The sequence below is a fragment of the Anoplopoma fimbria genome, chromosome 2, assembly GCF_027596085.1.
Source record: "Anoplopoma fimbria isolate UVic2021 breed Golden Eagle Sablefish chromosome 2, Afim_UVic_2022, whole genome shotgun sequence".
In the NCBI taxonomy this organism is placed as follows: Eukaryota; Metazoa; Chordata; class Actinopteri; order Perciformes; family Anoplopomatidae; genus Anoplopoma; species Anoplopoma fimbria.
Window position 1 is genome coordinate 11,770,800 of NC_072450.1, and position 18,721 is coordinate 11,789,520.

General features: G+C 40.0%; 1 protein-coding gene across 1 annotated transcript; it reads left to right on the forward strand.

The window, feature by feature from the left end:
* Window positions 1-5,254: 5,254 nt before the first annotated feature.
* On the forward strand, window positions 5,255-18,530 carry loxl1 (lysyl oxidase-like 1). Its single transcript, XM_054612650.1, has 7 exons — window positions 5,255-6,464; window positions 10,774-10,882; window positions 11,951-12,088; window positions 16,140-16,296; window positions 16,419-16,514; window positions 16,879-16,994; window positions 18,441-18,530. Exons 1-7 carry the CDS (start codon window positions 5,267-5,269, stop codon window positions 18,445-18,447), a joined length of 1,821 nt encoding a protein of 606 aa, XP_054468625.1. The 5' UTR covers window positions 5,255-5,266; the 3' UTR covers window positions 18,448-18,530.
* The last annotated feature ends 191 nt before the right edge of the window (window positions 18,531-18,721 follow it).

The window sequence follows — 18,721 nt, forward strand, 5'->3', positions numbered from 1 at the left end:
CTCTCAGGCAAGGAAACTATAAATAAATATCAGAACCAGAAATACTTATTGATCTCCAGGGGTGAAATTTGGGTTACAGTTGCTTCCATTCTAGAATAGAAAATATATACCATAGAGAAATAATAATAAGATATAAATAAATATATATAAATAAATATAAATTAGTTGTTAAAAAATATCTGTATTAAAAATGTATGTTCTGTTAAGTCGGTATATAATAAATATATGTTGTCTACGTGTGCTGTATATAAATATACAACAATTTACAATCAAATGAACACATCTGCCATTTTTAGACCACACAAGTAAATGTTTTTACAGGTAGTTGTTGAACCATTTGTACCCTCTACTCAAACAGTTTGGAAGTGGTAGGAGAGGGTGTATGGGCCAGATTTGGAATTGGGCCTCTGTGTTTCCCCTCCTTTATCCTTACCCCCTGATTTCCACTGTATTAGGTCAATATCATCCAGGGACTAAATAATCTCACTTTCTTGGCACACTGTATTTTTCAGGTCCTGTGAACAACCATTACAGATGCAATTAGGTAATTTGTCTTTCTTCAGGCAAATGTGTTTCCTATTTAAAAAAAATAGTAGATACTGATCCAATTGATTACCAGACGAATCTAAATGACGTAAGTGGCACTCTTGCGTCCAAAATGATCCGACTGGGAATAATCAAGACAATCTTGGCGCTTACATTTTAACGGTCATACACAGGGAGGGAGTTTGAGACCATAAATAATTGAATCCAACATGAGAATACCACATAAAACACTAGGGGTTTTCAGTCTGGCACATGCAAAATGATATATGTTGCTGTAATGTGTGTTATGAAGCAAGTGTTACTGACTAACAACATCCTAATCTTTTTAGCTGCAGGCTTATTAGCTTTTAATGTAGCTTGTTATATTACACATTTTCACATCAAGCATTTTAGGAGCTCATAACAAAGTCCTGTTGTTGTGTGATAATATTTTAAGACATTGTAAATATGCATGGAGAAAAGGAAAAAATCCAAGAAAGTTAATACTTAGCAGCAGTGCACTTACTGTAGGGTAAAACAAATAATCCTTCTCTTAGTGTCTTTTTTTATTCTTCTAAAGTTTATGTGTGCATTTTCTGACTTTATTTGATAATGATACTGGGGAGTAACAGGAATTATGGGAAAGAGACATGCGATATAACATGCAGCAAAATGCCCAGCCAGTTGGGTATCGAATGGGGATTTGTTTTTTAGGGTGTTTGAGCCCTTATGAAATGTGTCCTAACCACTTGTCTCTCTGCATTTTTATTGTTTCCATCTCAAATTTACTCGCAACCGCCAACTTCAGCTGTTGTCTCTGCCATGGTTAAGTGGAAGTGAGGATTGTAAATGGAAGTAATTAGTTGATAGTAGAGACAGTGAAGAGTAAACCAGATGAAAGACAAGGGATCTGATGTGGTCCTCTGGAGTCAACGGTAATTACAGAGTCAAACTACAGATACAGTTTTTGGTTCAGCTTTGCCACCAGTTACAATCACAAGTGTCTATTCTAGCTTGGGCTATGTATTGACTTTTTCATGTCCATTTATATATTTTAAAAGGGCTATAAGTCAGTGAAATATATATGTGTGGTGTATTATTACACTTACTGCTTTCACTGCACTAATGAACTCATTTTACTCCGGCCATGTTTGAATAACTCTGCTGAACTATTTTAACACTTGAAATGAAATCAATGCTTATTAACATCAAAGGCACTTTCCTTAATGTTTGGGTTTAATAATAATAATAATGAAAAGAATCCTCTCTCATGACTCAAAACATTCTTTGCAAAATAGCTGGAAATGTCCCACAGAAAATGCAGCCGCAGCAATCTTTTAATGTTTTTCCAGCAGATTACAGATGGGAAGGAAAGCTGTACGACAACAAAATGCTGAATGTGTCAAATTCCTAACCAACTTCAGGAAGTGGTTTATCATCATGTCTGACATTGAATACACAAACTACACCATCCCAGAATTCTTTTTATTTATTTTTTTAAACCTGTTTACAGGACTGTAGTTCCATTCTAAAACTTAAAACACAAACGCAGGATGTGGCTTTGGTATGTGCAGGATAGGAGCTGTTCTACACAGGCAGCAGTCTAACTTTGGATTTTCTCTGTATGTTCATCTTTCATTTTTTATATCAGACAATTTCCTCCTGGAATAAGGAAGGATCAAATACGTTTATTGCAAAGTGCAACTCTTGCATCATCTGACAGGTGCAAATATGAAAGTTTTTCATATAAGAGAGAGATCTTTTCCTTAATTATGAGATCTCTTCTCTTTATTTGATCTTGTTTTTTCAGCTGTCAAAATTTGTCTGACATCTACACTGCTCCAAATCCGTTTCAATGAAGAATAGGCATCTCTTTTGACAGAAGAAAAAAGTGGTATCTGTCCTGACTAAAATATATTTATCAGTTAAAAACCTTAGTCAGTTAGATAACAAGACTATGATCGATCAGTGTTTTAGGCAATAATGCTTAAGTTTCCTTTATAGGACACAGAACCAGGACATAGTTTGGTTTGATACATATTGTATTAGTTTGTACTTCTCTTATATCATCGTCCAAAATTGTTAGTTCAATAGAATTCTGAACTGAAAACGCAATACTTTTCTTGTCACAGATGAGAACTTCTATCTACTATCTTGACTCAGAGGGTGAATGTAGTTCCAAGTATATAATAGCATCTCTATAGCTCTGATGCTGTGCAGCTAAAGGTGGCTCTCAGCAGGATGCCTACTCCCTGGGCTTTTCTCCTGTGTTGCATAGTCACTCAGATCAATGCCTTCTTTCACAGAACTTCACAGAGTACATGGTGTTTCCAGCAGACAGGAGACGCACACAGCAGTCACACAAAAACAACCAACCTTGCTTCACAACTCAGACTAATCTCTATGGAATGTTTCAGTGAAAGGATTTCAAGGCTCTCTGTTGGTCTGCCTCTTTAAAGAAGCAATTTCTGTCTTTTGAGGAAAATCCACTGGGATCAATCTGTAATTAAGAAGAAAAAAACCCTCAAGCTTAATATAGCTTAACAAAAAAGCCGTAAGGGGATGTATTACAAATGCACGAGGTAGAGGTGAAAACAAGACTGATCCAAAAGATAGCAAGAATCCTGTTTTTAAAAAGAACTGAACAAAGTGGGACAGTGTAAGCCCAGAAGAATCTGACACTGTCCTTCCTCAAGGAATTTCTCTCCATTGTGTGTCACTTTCAAGCAAAATCCCCTCATAAGGTATCACAGCAAAAAGATCTACACACACTGGAATGGGGCTAGTGGAAAAAAAGAAAATACTTTACCAGTCACATTACAATAGAATAGATGCTGGCGGTGGTGTTGGTAAAATGTGATTCTGAATATAGAGCACAAGCATAAAAGTTGTAAAAAAAACTTGGTGACCTCTCAGATATTCTTATTCTTACTTACAAATACAATGTAATGTTAATAACATTTGCCTTTTATAGATGTGTTATGAGTCATTGCATAGCTGTATGAGAAACCAGCTCATGAATGTAGACCCAGATGTGTTACATGTATAGTAATGATATCATATCCATATTGATGCACTCTACTACACTCTCATGGCCAACTATTTCCCCTGGAGACTTCTCCCTACATTCCATTGTGCAGGAATGATCATGATGGAGCTTCTCTTGTGCATTTGTGGGAGAGCACTTAAATTGAAATCAGCATGTGTGCGTCAGCTTGTTTTTTTTAGACCCTGTTTCAGAGAGGCAATATGAATGTTGACGGCTACAGCCCTGGAGAAATGCTGTCCTCTATTTGGACTGTGGCACATTGTGGCCATTGCTTTTGCAATCCATGCCAAGGAAAATACCTTGCAAACTGCTGACTTTGATAACGGGGTGGAAATCTGATTCTGTCTGCATGCACTCACTCTATCGAGGCAAGCAGTAACCAAGCATTATTCAATCCCACATGAAAGTGTTTATTAATGACTTGCTCTCAGAACATTCGTGTAAATTAGGGTCTCAGAGTGCAACAGCGCTTTGATAGTATTCACAGACAACAGCGCACACATTGGTGTCTTGCTGGGGAGCTCTGCGTGTATGCATGTCTTTTGTGCATTCAGCAAACTACAAGCAGCAATGGGAATGAGTGCTGGAGAGAGGTGTTGATGTTCGTGTGTGTGTCTGGTGGGAGGAGGGTTTCCTACCTTTCTAATTGACCTCACTTTGACATCTCTTAAGGGGGGAGGATACAGACCACATGTCGAAACATACCCAACTCATAAATGTTGACTAATTGGGTTGTTGATCCCCAAAAGAATATTTAATATAAAGTCACATTACGGATTAGCGGACAGTATATCCTTATTAACTGCTAATTATATGTGCCGATGTTGCCTTACCGTACATCGACATTGCTTTATGAAATGTTTTACTGTGGGATCAGGTTAAAAATAACCTGCTGTCTTTTGTTTGAACTGCATCAGTGTTGTTCTGTGTGACTAATAATTTCCCATCTGCACATGGATATTGCATTTCTTAAAAGTTTAAAGGCAAAGCAAAAACACAACAAGCCTTTGAAACACCTTTAGAAAAAATCAATGTCATGTTCTGAGCATCTAAGCTTGTACTGTACAGGATAAGAAGAGAAAGCAAAACCTTGGAAAGTGAGATGTGTTATGTCTCTAAATGCCTTTGCAGATGGTAATGTTGACTCTGGAAGCCTCATGGAGCCCTGGCTGCTGCAGGCCAGGAAACATCACTAGCACTAGGGCCATGTGGGACCTCTCCTAAAAAAAAAAGTTTGAGAGTTTTTCAGTCCATTGTAAGCAATCAGGCAAATAGAAGCTTGCAGTCGTGCAGTGCACAGACACTTCTTTCCAGAAGGCAGAAAGCAATGCTCAGTCTACTGACAGGCAAGCTGACAGACCGACAAGAAATCAGGACATATTCTCACTGCAACAGACGGTAACACCACCAGTGGGTCTTCTGAAGCCCACTTTCCCTCTCCTGGGTGTGATTGCTACTTAATGCACATTCAACCTCCTTTACTGCTGGAAGTGGAAGACCTACAGATGCACTTAACCACAGGCTTACTGTTCAACCCTGCGTCTGTCTCAACACTTTCACCAAAGCTGTACTTGCGGGAAGAAGATACACATGTTTTTTTGACAGAGCTACAGGTGGTTTGAGTTTGAGCTGCTGGTGGACTGGAGTTTTTTTCTTTACCGTGTCGTGAGCTGTGGTGTCTTTGGACCCACTATGTCGTCTATTGTTGTGGCATGTTTGGTATTCGTCCTGCTGGGCTCGGGGCAGGCTCAGGTTGCCACACAGACTCAGGAGCAGAGCCAGAGTCGGGGCCAGGGGCAGGACAGCTCTGCCACCCCTTGGAGGCAGGTGATACAATGGGAGAACAATGGCCGGCTGTTTAGCCTGCTGAATAGTGGAGCTGAATATGTCCCTGCTGTGGCAAGAGCCCAGGACAGAGGTCCAAGGGTAGTTGTAGCAGACACTCCTCAACGTTCGTCACATAGACCTCAGGGAGGCAATGTCCGCCGACAGGCTCCACCAAGAGGATCCTCTGAAACTGTCCGTGGGCAGGCAAGGCATCCTTTTGGATTTGGGCAAGTGCCTGACAACTGGAGACAAACTGTGGGCAGCACAGGGGGTAGTTCGTTCCAAGGATCCTCTAGCCCTCGCTTCAGGCCATCCACAGGATCTTCATCATCATCGTCATCATCATCATCCTTTTCTTCATCATCTTATAATATTCCATCCTACCCACAGAACCCATTTCCTCAACAGACTCCCTTCCAACCAGTACCTTATGACCCTAGTATTGTAGAAGGGCAAGGAAGGAGCTATGAGCCGCCTTTTCAGCCCGTTGCAGGATATGGCGGTGGAGGATATGGCGGTGGGGTATATGGCGGTGGGGGATATGGCGGTGGGGGATATGGTGGTGGAGGATATGGCGGTGGAGGGTATGTTCCTGGACAGGGGACTGGTGGAGTGTATGCAGGTATGGCCCCAGTGCTCCCAGGTTCTCCCTCTGATTTTACTGATGATGGCTACCGTTACTACCAGACTTATGGCAATGGGCCCAATCCTGCAGTGCCTGCGGTGCCTGCGGTACCTGCGGTGCCTGCACGTGCTGCCCAACCACCATTTGCAGATGGCCTGGACCACAGATACACCCACAGTATCTTCAATGGGGAGACTGCTCCTGCTGTCCCTGCTGTATCTGCCCCTGATGCCAACCAGGCAGCTCCCATTATAGTGGACAGGACAGGACAAGCGGGTCAACCACAAGTCAGGAGCCCTCAGTATGAGCAGTTTCCTCCATTTGGAAGACCCCAGCCTCCTTTCCTGCAGCCCGTTCCTCAAGGCCGAAGTTCTCCAAACTCTGGCCTCGAGAACCCCATCATGAATGTCGGGAGTGTGTACAGACCAGAACAGAGAGGTACGGTAAGGGTTTTGTAAGCTAACACAATGTTTCCCCTATTTCAAATCTTGATAATATTAGTCTGATTTGGAGCCAGTTCCAAGGCACTTAGAATATTTCACATTTCCAGTGGAACGAGGGAACATATTCACTTGTGAGCATTCACCCTAAAGATATTTCTGTCTTTGATTTGATTTCTGTAGTTGCTGGACACATGAATTCAAAATTTGTAAAAACCCAGGGGAGTAGAGAACTCAACAACCCCTCAAGAATGCAATCATGTTTTTACAATATTCTTCTTTCATGTTTGCCAGGTATCTGGAGTAATCAGAATAAAAGGTCCACTTAAATTTACAAACAAAGCAGTGGACACAAAGTTCATCTTTTTCCACTTGTATGGTTATTGGAACCAGGTGTTGTGCAAGCCCTGCCAATGTACAGAGAGCACACAAGAACCACTGTGTTTTTTGTGTGGGGAGGTCTGTGCTACACAAAACTTGACTGGTTCATGCAGCGTATGGAGTTAGGTAATGGTAGTGGTGACCTCATAGGGGGTCTGGTGACAGGAGGTGTTGGTGGGCCGTGTCTGTCTCCTGGGCTTTAGGACAGGAGAGGGGAAACAAGAGAGGGGGATACAGTACTTCACCACTCCCTGAGGGCGAGGCAGAGCATGGAAAGTCCCTGTTACACATGGGGTCCATTGCTTCAGCTACAGGAAATCTAAAAAGTATTTAGTCAGAGTTGTTAGGGGAAGAGTGAGCGTTAAAACGTGCAATACCCATGGCTTGAATACTATATTTTCATTAAGTGCTATTAAAGAAAAACTTTCTCTGGAGCTTATTGTTAATGCTGGAGGGAAACATGGTTTAACTAAATGCAGACAACATGTGATGGTTTTCTATGCTCTGACCACCAGAGCTGACAGGAGATGTGGACCTCCAATGAGTTTCTCAGACTCTTAGTAATGTAGATTTACCTTTTGTTTTCCTCAATTATCTGCCTAACTGTGCTGCAGTCTCTCTAGTGCACTGTGTGCATTGCAACCATCATTCATTAGCCACTCTAGTGCTGGGAGCCATTTCTACAGCACAAAAGGCCAACATGTGTGCAGATGCCTGAGTGCTCCCAGTAATCACTGTGATAAAGATTCCGCCATTGGGAGCTGTTGGAAAGCTGACGTTTTTATTGCACCTCTTCATGGCATGTCATTAAGCTGTTACAGTACCATAATACTATTGGGATATACAAGTTTTAGATTTACTTAAAACTTTAGTCAACAGACAAGAATATTTATTAAGCATAATATTGCCATTTCTACGGGCAATGTTGCTTCCTATTAGAGGCAGTAAAGTACATGAGATACAGTGCTATATATTGAAATAAACATGTATTTCAATGACCACAATGCTCATTAAACAATATAAATACATTTTTAAAATGTAAATCTACGGCATGGCCATATGTGTTCAGTGCATGAAAATACAACAACAACCAAATAGGTTTAGGGAAGGTTTAGTGTTGGTGGACTAGCTGGCAAGTGTTACCATTAGCAACCAAAGCGTACAGACAACTGCAATGATTAAGTTTACCTCCATGAAACAAGTTTTGGTACTAGAACCACTTTCTAGCCGTTGCTTTTAATTGTCAAATGGTTGGACATAAAAGTTGCTCCAAGAATCACATACAATGAATAGGACTTAACCCACAGCCAGTCCTACAAGGGGTTGGTGGTAGCAGAGTGTGGCATTAAGAGAGCAAGAACATTACACAGCACACTGTACGTTCTGTGTGTTCAAAGTGTTAAAAACAGATACTTTTGCCATATGTACAAAAATTGGACCAACTGATCAAGTTTGTGAGTGTTTTTCTCAATACACATTGGCTTTCAAATCAGTCATCAAAGCCCCTTTTGTTGTGAAAGAACTGAACTCGAGTTTGTAATGGGGCAATTACTTCAAGCCATCTCCACTTGACCTGAGGCACCCAACACCAGTTCTAATACTATGGTTAAAGAAATAGATGTTGTGCTCCTGAAGCTCAGCCATTGTCCATTCTCTTTTTTATCCCCTGTAAAATACCCGTATTTTTATCACACAATCTGACAAAGAACAGACTCTGATCAATGATGAGTTCAATTTGAGAACACATTCAGATGAATAAAATATATTCCCATAAGTAGTCTTCTCTGTTAGAAGTATTATAGCCCAGATACTGAATTGGATTGTGCACTCTTTTGAGTGTAGCTATGAAAGCTGCAATGTTTCAGTGGTTTTGTAATAAAGTATAATGGTCAAAGATCAGTTTAAAAAGATTGCAAATTGTCTACTGATAAAAAGTAAAATGGTTGATCATCATGAAAATAGATAAGATGTACACTGTATTAACAACAGGACATAGAGAGTAAAATAAACTACCTAGCAAAAGAAACTGTGATATACTTTATACTTAATCATCAAACACTATAGTGATTTTTCATTTAAAAATGACCTCAATGAATTTCAAGTATTCCGATCTGTCAGTCCTCTGCAGCTTACAGCCAGGCGCTTAAAGCAGAAGTATCTAGAGCGGGAGCCTTCATGTATTTTATTATGCTATATTAGTTGGTATAAAAAGCATGGCAGGATTCAGTTTCTGTTCTCCGTGCCCCACTTAGAGTGTAATGTGTGGCTTTGTCACATGCTGTCGAGAGCTGATCAGCTCTGGCTTCTCAATACACTTTATCCCTCTGAAAGACACCCAATTTCACATTTCAAAAGATTAGGAGGCAGAGAACAAAGCTTTCTAGGGTGAAAAGAAAATAGCTTGAGAGCGCTGCTGCAAAAACTCTGCATTCACACTGGTCTTACAGTGTTTACATCATGGTCTGCCCCAGGAGGCTTCCCCTGTTCTTTACGTCTGTCTCAGAGAGAGCTGTCACATAAGATGTTTACACAATGCCCGCAAAGGCAAAGCCCTTATTTCAACTTGGAGCTGAGAGGGAGGACTTAACAGGATATTAAACTGGGCAATTGTAAAATCTAAAACTTCCTGTCTGCATTAACCGACCGTTGCTAAAGCCCTTTGTGTAAATCCAAAATCAAAAGACAGTGTGTTATTTCATGATCTTTTTTCTTTACCATGGTTAAAGATGGCTGCAACAAAAATTAAAGTTGTACATGTTTTTTTTATGATTTTATTAACACTTACAGGCTTAGAGGTCGGATGGTTTGACTTTCAATTGCTTGTACAAGCTCACAGTGAAGCGTGTCTGGCCTTTGTATGCCAAACAGAGAGGGGTGATAAGTTGAGCCAAAGACCCTTGCTGGCATGGCCTTTACTGAGAACAGGACAGTTACATTCACTCTGACAAGTAAGGCCTGCTTTTTTTTACTTGTTCCTCAGGTTTTCTGACAGACTTGGTCAGTGGCCCAGTTTCAAAACAGCAGTGGTGTGAGATCACTGTTGTTTTTTGCCCTGGCACGCACGTTCTCCCTCTCTGTCTGGCTCTCTTGCTGTATCACTGTGCGCCTGAGCCTTCCCTCATCTCTTCATCTCTGTCACTTGTTTGGCGAATCCAAAGTATGAGAAACACAGGCCGCATTACAACAAGTGATACTGCAGCTCAGATACTAGGTTTACCCTATGACTAGTCATTCTATGTTTGCTATATTAAAGGTTTAGTAAAAGTGACACGTTGACATTAAGATCAGTGCACATGGAAGATCACATGACATTAGCCAAGAAATTATTGGCATAAGGTTCCCTTTTGCAACTCTTATGCTCACCCTGTCTGACAGGCTTATGGAGCAAAAGTGTCTCATTAGAAAACCATGATAATAATCTGGAATTCACAGTAATTAGTGGCCAAAAGCCTCTAAAGTGACCCAGTCATGAACTGTGAGCACATTGTATCCTCCCAGCACCACCATAAATACCAGGTAATAAAAAATTGATGACAAATATGTGAACGAGTTTTCTGGCAGTGACAGGAAGGGCCAGAATTCAAAGAGATCCAAAGGTGACCGGTCACAGATTCCTAATCATTGCTATCATCATTATAAGTAAAATCAGGATGAAATGGCAGTGTTTGATATGTAGTTGGTCAGCTTTAACTATAGTTTATAACTCTGTTTAAATATGGAATATACTATCATGTTAGAGTCTAAAATGTCCCTTAGACTTTGACAATAAGTAATTACTCTTTTGTTTTCAGTATTTGGAGCAGATTTATACAATTTCAGATTTGTGAGGTTTGTTAGCAAATTACTTCCCTTGTTGAAGCAAGGTTGTGTGTTATTTAAATTGTATGTATTACAATATAGGTTGAGCAGCCTGTCTATTACTTCAGGTTTGCCGGATCTGGTTCCTGATCCCAACTATGTCCAGGCTTCCACATATATCCAGAGAGCCCACATGTACTCTCTCCGCTGTGCTGCTGAGGAAAAATGTCTTTCAAGGTAAGCCCAATTCTGGATGTCCTTTGCTGGATTAGGTTTATTCATTTATTTATATATTTATTTCCTTTTTCATTGGGTTCATTCTACACAGTTTTGGTGTTGGTCCCTGTTTTCATGTTAGTGACAAATGTTCTAATTGTAGTGGTTTCTGCAATATCTTAAGTGTAGCTTGGTGGCTCACTGGTTAGCACACCTGAAAAACATTCAATTGAAGTATGTAAAAAAAATACATTTTTTCACTTTTCAATGTAGCCCTCTGATGTCATGTCCAGCCTGTACCCTGCTGCGGATCATGCATTAGCAGCAAAGCACACAAATATTAACATTATTTATAAGCTGCTTCACATTTGGGCGACATTAACCAGCGAGTGAACCATCCATAACTCTAAAGTAGCTTTCAGGATCATACCAGTTATGTGCAATAATATCTGAAAGAAATAATGAAAAAAGTTGACCAACAGTACAACAGAAGTGAACCGAATCCTGGTCACCTTCTGGGATAGAGACTGTTGTTAGTTTAATTTCTCTGTGTTGTGGATAGCATCCCCTGAGCCCCAGGCCCGGGCCCTTTGACTGCCTCTGTACTAAAGACACTGTTGAAATGATGGAAGTTTGCTGTCCCCATGGCTTCTCTATTTGCCCTCACAAGCACAGCCATCCCTCAAAGCCCTTTCATATCCTGTCTGAGTTTGCAGCAATCACCGACGGATGGGCTGTTGTAATTTGCCATACACTCCAATGTCAACAACAGCCACAAGATGAATGGCTTAGATCTTCAGTGGCATTGTGAACTCTAGGTTGTTCCTCCTTTTTCACATAAAAAAAGTGGATCGTGCAACAGCATGTTCCCTCTTTCTGTGTTGAAACTGTGTATGTGGAGAGATGGTTGTAATCTGTTAAAAATGAATTATTTAGTAGATATGCTCCTGCCTCCAAGCCTTTCCGTTCCTGCTTTTTTTCCCTTCCATTTCCACGTTATAAGAAACAGACTTGCAGACTTTCTTTTTGCAGCCATTTGTACAGTTTTCCTCAATGTATTTTGTCCTGATGTATATTTCTGCCATTCAGCTCTGCCTATGAACCCGAGGTCACAGACTACGATGTAAGGGTCCTGTTGCGATTTCCTCAGAGGGTGAAGAACAAGGGGACTGCCGACTTCATGCCCAACCGGCCACGTCAGACCTGGGAGTGGCATAGCTGTCACCAGTAAGTACTTAATACAAAACAGTTTTTACCCAATCAGATAATAATGCTTTACTGGCTTTATTATTATCTCTTGTGGTACACAGGGAGATAGCTGGCAGGCATCTTTATCTGATTTTATTCTTACAGACTGTAATTATTTATGAAACTTATATCTGTTAACATAGGCCGACATATGTTGATAACCTTACCCATAATAATGTTACATTGTAAGATTTTAAAAGTTGTAAAATTCCTGATCTAGCAGAATCAAGCAAAAATAATTCCTCATGTCCAGGAGGAATTATAGCTGATATAACTACAACCTGATAACTGTAAACTCCTATCTCATATTCATGGACATAGTTAACGGCCTTTATACCATCCCTGTAAAGCTGTGATGACGTCATTTTCTGGCACGCATACTTTTCCCCTGCGTCCCTGCAGCAAGCATAGACCAAGCATGAGCGCTGTTAGCATCTAGAACTGGGAGCTGCCTGATCAGCCATGTTGAGAGCCGTTGAGAGGAAACAGAAGTGGTCCCAATCTCATATATAGCACCTTAAATGAATGTACTGAACCATGATGGATGATGTTTTGCTTTAGCTGTGCCAATCAAGATGAGCCTAGACACAGGGTGAAGTCAAGTCCATTTTTAATTTATACATCAAATTTGTCAAATTTGTCTAAAGGGGCTTTGACACCGTCTGTCCTTGGACCCTCGTTTTGGACAAGAAAAAACACCACCCAAAAAAAACTTTAAGGGGGAAAACATGATAGGAACATCTGCAATTGAGGAGGGGTCACTCTCCCTACGCAGACAGACATGAAATAAAAGTTCTGTGTCTCAGGGAGTTCATGTCCAGTGATTAAGCACGTCTATGCCATTTAACTAAAGGTTAATGCAGATCGGGGGTCACAGTGCCCCATAAAGATAAAGATAAAGAGGTTTTTATTGTCATTGTAGTGAACAACGAAATTCCGTTTCCATAGTGTGCCATACGGTCATACTGCAAGAAAAGACAAGACTTGCCATGGTTGGCCGAGAAAGTAGAAATATGTTTTAGTTTCCTTGTCTACAGAGGAGATTGGGGTGCCAAACCTACAGTATGGATTCCATTAGAAATAATAAAAAAAAACAAACATGACAAAGTACTCAACATTACATGAAAAAGGTACGTAGTTTTGTGGGTTGGATCACTTTAGAAAGCTAATTTCTCTGTGTCTTTCTCAGTGGACAGATTGTAGTTGATTTAGCAAGCCAGTCGTGGCTCTGGGGGACTACTGATGAGGTGATTTTGGGGGTATCGTCATTGTTTTATGACATTATATTCCATAGACTGGCTTTTATCGGAATTGCAGCAAGTCCGCCGACTGACGCTGGTGCCAGGCCGTGCTTTACTATCCTCATCTTAGAGGAATGTTGACTGGCCGTTAGGAGATTGGCAGTGTTGTTTTTGTCTGACATCAGTCTGCATTTGCACAGTGGTTCCCAGGAGGCAGAAAGCCAAGACAATCATTCCACCGGCTGTGTGATCAGAATGACAAACCAATCCGTTTTTCCTGTCAATCTGTGACACCAGATCACACAGCTGCTAAAGTATGATGGCATGGATATGGGTTACTGGGACAGAGTGTTTGTTAACAAAGACTTCTCTTTAGGGGAAGAAAATCTCTAGCCCAGATTCTCACAATAAACTTTCCTGCCCTACATTTCTGTTGAATAAGCTGTGTAGTTGACGGTTTTGCTTTTCATTACTTCACCCCCATCTGTCTCACCGGAGTATTAGAAGAAGGGAAGGGAACGGCATCCTCTTGAGTGACATGGTGCTGTGAAAATGTTGGAATTCTGTATGTTTTTTTTAGGACACAGAATTCCATGAGAACTTATTTTTGTATGCCAATCAGTATGGGAAACAAGTGAAAGTCATTAAAATGCTCTGCTTATTTGCTAGAACTTTTTTGTGTGATAGTGCAAAAGTTAATAAAAGTGTTTTTGTCCCTTATGGTACAACTTTATTGAAGTATGTGCCCTTAGTGGTCAGAGATCATGGATGCTATTTGTCCAGCGGCTAGGACGTATGTCTTCATATCCTGGTTGCTGTTTGTGGAGTGCATATGTCAGGCCACTGCTAAATAGTTCTCAAAGAACCTACTATAGTGTTTTACGCCCCGTGCTACAATTTGAGAAACCCTCAAAGTCTTGTTTGATGCAACACAAGTGGAAAATGACTCACAACTTCGAAGAAGGATTGGAATGTTTTGAATTGTATTGTAGTTGTTAGAATTACAAATTACTCTGTTAAATCCTCTGTGTCCTTCCAACACTACATTCTTCATAGTTGACATAGTCAGTGATGTGATCCAGGCAGGGGACCCTTCCCAGAACCTTATAATCCAGCACCTACCACTCTGTCTTTTTCTTTGCTTCTTGTAAACTTTCTTTCTATTTCACACACACACACACACACACACACACACACACACACACACACACACACACACACACACACACACACACACACACACACACACACACACACACACATATATACTATTGATAATCATCTCAAGATTGCCACTGAAATGAATGCCAGTTCAGAAAAGACAAAGACTGTTATTCAACCTCCCTGGACCTCCTGCCCTGGTTCATGCTTTATACGCACGTGTGAATACATACACAAACACATGTATTGCACAAAATGCATCTGTGCCCCAAATAGAAAAACCCTGTAAACACACTCATTCATGTACATTTGGATGTTAGTCAGAATAAAGATAGTATTCAGCTGCAGGTAACAACTGACAGGTCTGTTTTCTGAGAGCAGCTCATAATTGGTTGAGTCCTTGTATGGTCACTTGCTCCATTAGTGGAAAGTACCCACGTTTCCTTCCAAGTCATCCTTCAATCTTTAATGACTGTTCCAGTAAAGCTGTTGCTATGTTGTAACATGGGCTATGAAGTAATGCAAAAGGGCAATATTTATATAGTCTGAGTTTGTGTGACTGCAGGAGATCCAGTGCTTACCTCATATGCTGCAGCAACTAAAGTCAACATCACTTAAATTGACTGTATGGAGTTATTTTTTCTCTCTAAAAGACTCAAAGTGCAGCTAATGGGATCATGAACACCTACAGATTTTCCTGCATGCCTTCACTGAATGAAAAATGTATTCAAGTCCATACAAACACCATGGCATATTTTTGGGTTCACCTTTGGCTTTCTGACATGTACACACAGAGAAACAACCATGACAGGAACATATTTTTATGTAAGCTTATATTGTTGTGACAATACTCAACGGGCTTGTAAAAACTGAGTATTATCCCGGGTCACTTGGATATTTGGGAGAAGTGCTAGCCATTAGCTGTTAATAACGCAGAAGATTTGAAATGGACCAGCTCTTTGACAGAGTCACTTGGTTCATATTCTGGATCAGTTGAGATGATCAGTGGCCATGTACCATTCAAGCTTTCCTAAGCCTCTAAAGCTGTGCAAACAAACACACTCCAAACAGCACACAAATACACATATACTGTGAAACACACACACACACACATAGATATGTGCACGTACACATGAAAATAGCCACAAGTACACACACACACACACACACACACACACACGTAAATGCATACACACCAACGCACACACTCTTACACACAAACACTTCTGATCTTGCCCACTGATACAAGCTAATTAACAACATTCATACATCATTAGGGTGTTAATGTCGTGCTTCAACAATACTTTATTGTTGCCATTAATTAGTATCCATTGTCCTTTGATACTTAATGAAGTGTTCATTCAAGGTGCAACATCACTTGTTAGCAGACGAGGTCAGCAGGTCAGTCAATTCACTGGTGGCCTTTAAAGTTACACTTCAACTTGGATACACTGAATTTAAACAAAATGGCAATGTAATTAACAAACTCAATAAACTGACTATATTTCTGTTCAGATACTTGCATGGCATGACAGTTAACACTAGAATTAACTATTTGATATCGAACCTAAACTTAGATGTTTCTTTAACTTTTGGCTACATTCACAGTCTTTCACTTCTTCCGACAGGCACTACCACAGCATGGATGAGTTCAGCCACTATGATTTACTGGAGGTCAGTTCTGGCCGTAAAGTGGCAGAGGGACACAAGGCTAGCTTCTGTCTGGAGGACACCACCTGTGACTTTGGTCACCTGAAGCGCTATGCCTGTACCACTCACACTCAGGTAACACAGCAAACCAAAACATTAAATAAGGATTTTAGGCCTCATTTGGTCATCCGCAATAGTCTTAGTAGAACTGTTTTTGACTCTGATCAGTATTCCTCTCCTCCCCTCTGTTTCTTCAGGGTCTGAGCCCAGGCTGCTACGATACATACAATGCTGATATCGACTGCCAGTGGATCGATATCACGGACATCCAGCCTGGGAAATACATACTAAAGGTAAGAGTCATGTAAGAATCAAGTGTGCATGGACATGGCAGCACAATTAATGGAAGACGGTGAGGGTCGAGGTCACCAAAACAAATTGATCTGGGTAATAAAAGTGTGATGAAGTAACTGGAATTTTTAAGTTTCTAGTTATCTGCAAGCACTTCATGGCTCAGTGGTTCCCCATCCATCCTTTTGTCTATTTTTCATGCATATTTTATTTGGTCAGTGTGGTTGGAAGATGTACGGACAAAAAATCTATGCATGTTCGTGTTCACTGTGTATCTCAAATACCCTCATTATTGAAGTGTTGGGCACATGCGCTGATTTGTGATTATGGTGAGTTGTAATGTTCCCTCTGTCCTTTGTCTCTCAGCTCCAGGTTAATCCCAAATTCTTGGTGCTGGAGTCAGACTTCACCAACAATGTGGTCAGGTGTAACATACACTACACAGGACGGTTTGTTACAACAAACAACTGCAAGATAACACAGTAAGTAAGACTGAGCGTACACACTTTTACCACATAGTTGGTAGTGTTGCATTTAATACCAATGTTCACATAATCTGCTGCTTGTTTGTACAAGTAAAGCCTGGGCAATTTTGAGGTATTGTGATTTTATAAAAAACTAAAAGGCAAACCATAAATCAGGGTTTGTGACATGTTCCCATAGAGTTATACTGAAAAGGCAGTTTTATGAAGTGCCTCATAGTGTTTTTAATTACTTAGCGGACTTAATGGGTTCCTGGCTGAAATATTTGATGATGTAATGAATTATGTTCACATTCTCCAGTTAAGATTAATAGTCTCTAAAACTTTCATATCCTCCAATGGGAGATGAAGGGGTGTTGAACTTTTGAATAGTGGTATTAGGAAGTGTATCATTGCACTCAGAATTACTATCATATCCTCTTGAAAAGACTTTATATAGAGAGTGTCTTTATGTGAGGAAAGCATCATTAGGTTCAAGTGCTCTAGTCAGTCTCCCTCAGTTTCACTGGTACAGTGAAAGATTCACTTAAAAATATGTTTGCCAAAGCATTTTTGGAGTTAATGAAAGCTGAATATAATCGTTAGGTAGTGATGCCAATAAAAAAATGACATTAGCAGATGCCACAAGCCCTATTTCCATCATTAAAATCTGATATTTGAAAAAGATTCAGTATTTAAAAAAGGAATCCATTCACATCATGTTAATGTATGTAATTATATCCACACTAATTATGGTTACAGACATTTTCTGCCCAATGTAGTCATCAAATGAATAACATATTAAAATCGAATGATCATTAACATCATTACTTAATAAAGTAATACATTTGAATTTGAAACAAAAGAGCACAAATAAAGATAACAGTACATCTTGATTGTAACAAATGGCTTCAAATATAATGGGGATACAATATATATGCACTTGAACATAGTTTATGATGTATTATATGTTAAATATTTGATTTAAGGTTTCAATAAAGCAGCCCAGGAAATAAGCGATTGCCCAATCAAAATAATGTTTTGGTTTTTTTTAAATCATTTAAGGACTATATTGGTAAACCCGCCCCTAATATCACTGTAAACTGCATTGTGTACGGTGCGAGTACATAAACATTAATAGGCATAGCAACTGTAAGTTAGGAGGGCGGGGCTTAGTCAACTACAAAACTTCCAACCAATTTGAGTGTTTGGTTAAGCACAATTAAATTATAAGAGCAAATGTTTTTGTATAGTTTTTGCACTACGCTGTCAATTATATGGTATAAAATGTGAACATTAAATACTTTTATTTTTTGTAATTCATAGGGTCAAAGACAGTTGACACCTTATCTGAGAAGTTATTTAGTTTGGGCCTGGTCAAACTGTTCATTATGTACAGTATATCATTACATGAGCCTGGAATCTTAAAGTTCCTCTAACAAAAGTCTTGAATGTTTTGTTTTACAGGTCTTGATCAGGCACTGGAAGTCTGCCACACTAGAGTGACCCTGATTGCTATTCCATTGAAATGTGAATGGAATCCATTTGTTATTGGTTTATTGTTGATGTTGTTCGTTTCTACTATTTTGTGCTGTCTCGGTATCCTGAGCCCATGGCCAACAAGGGTTCCACTGGCACTGATAATAATGTGGGGGTTTCAAGTAGACATGCACATACACATACAATTTTGCATAATGCATATTTTACCTTGAAATCACAATAATGACTAAATCAGATCCCTTCAATTA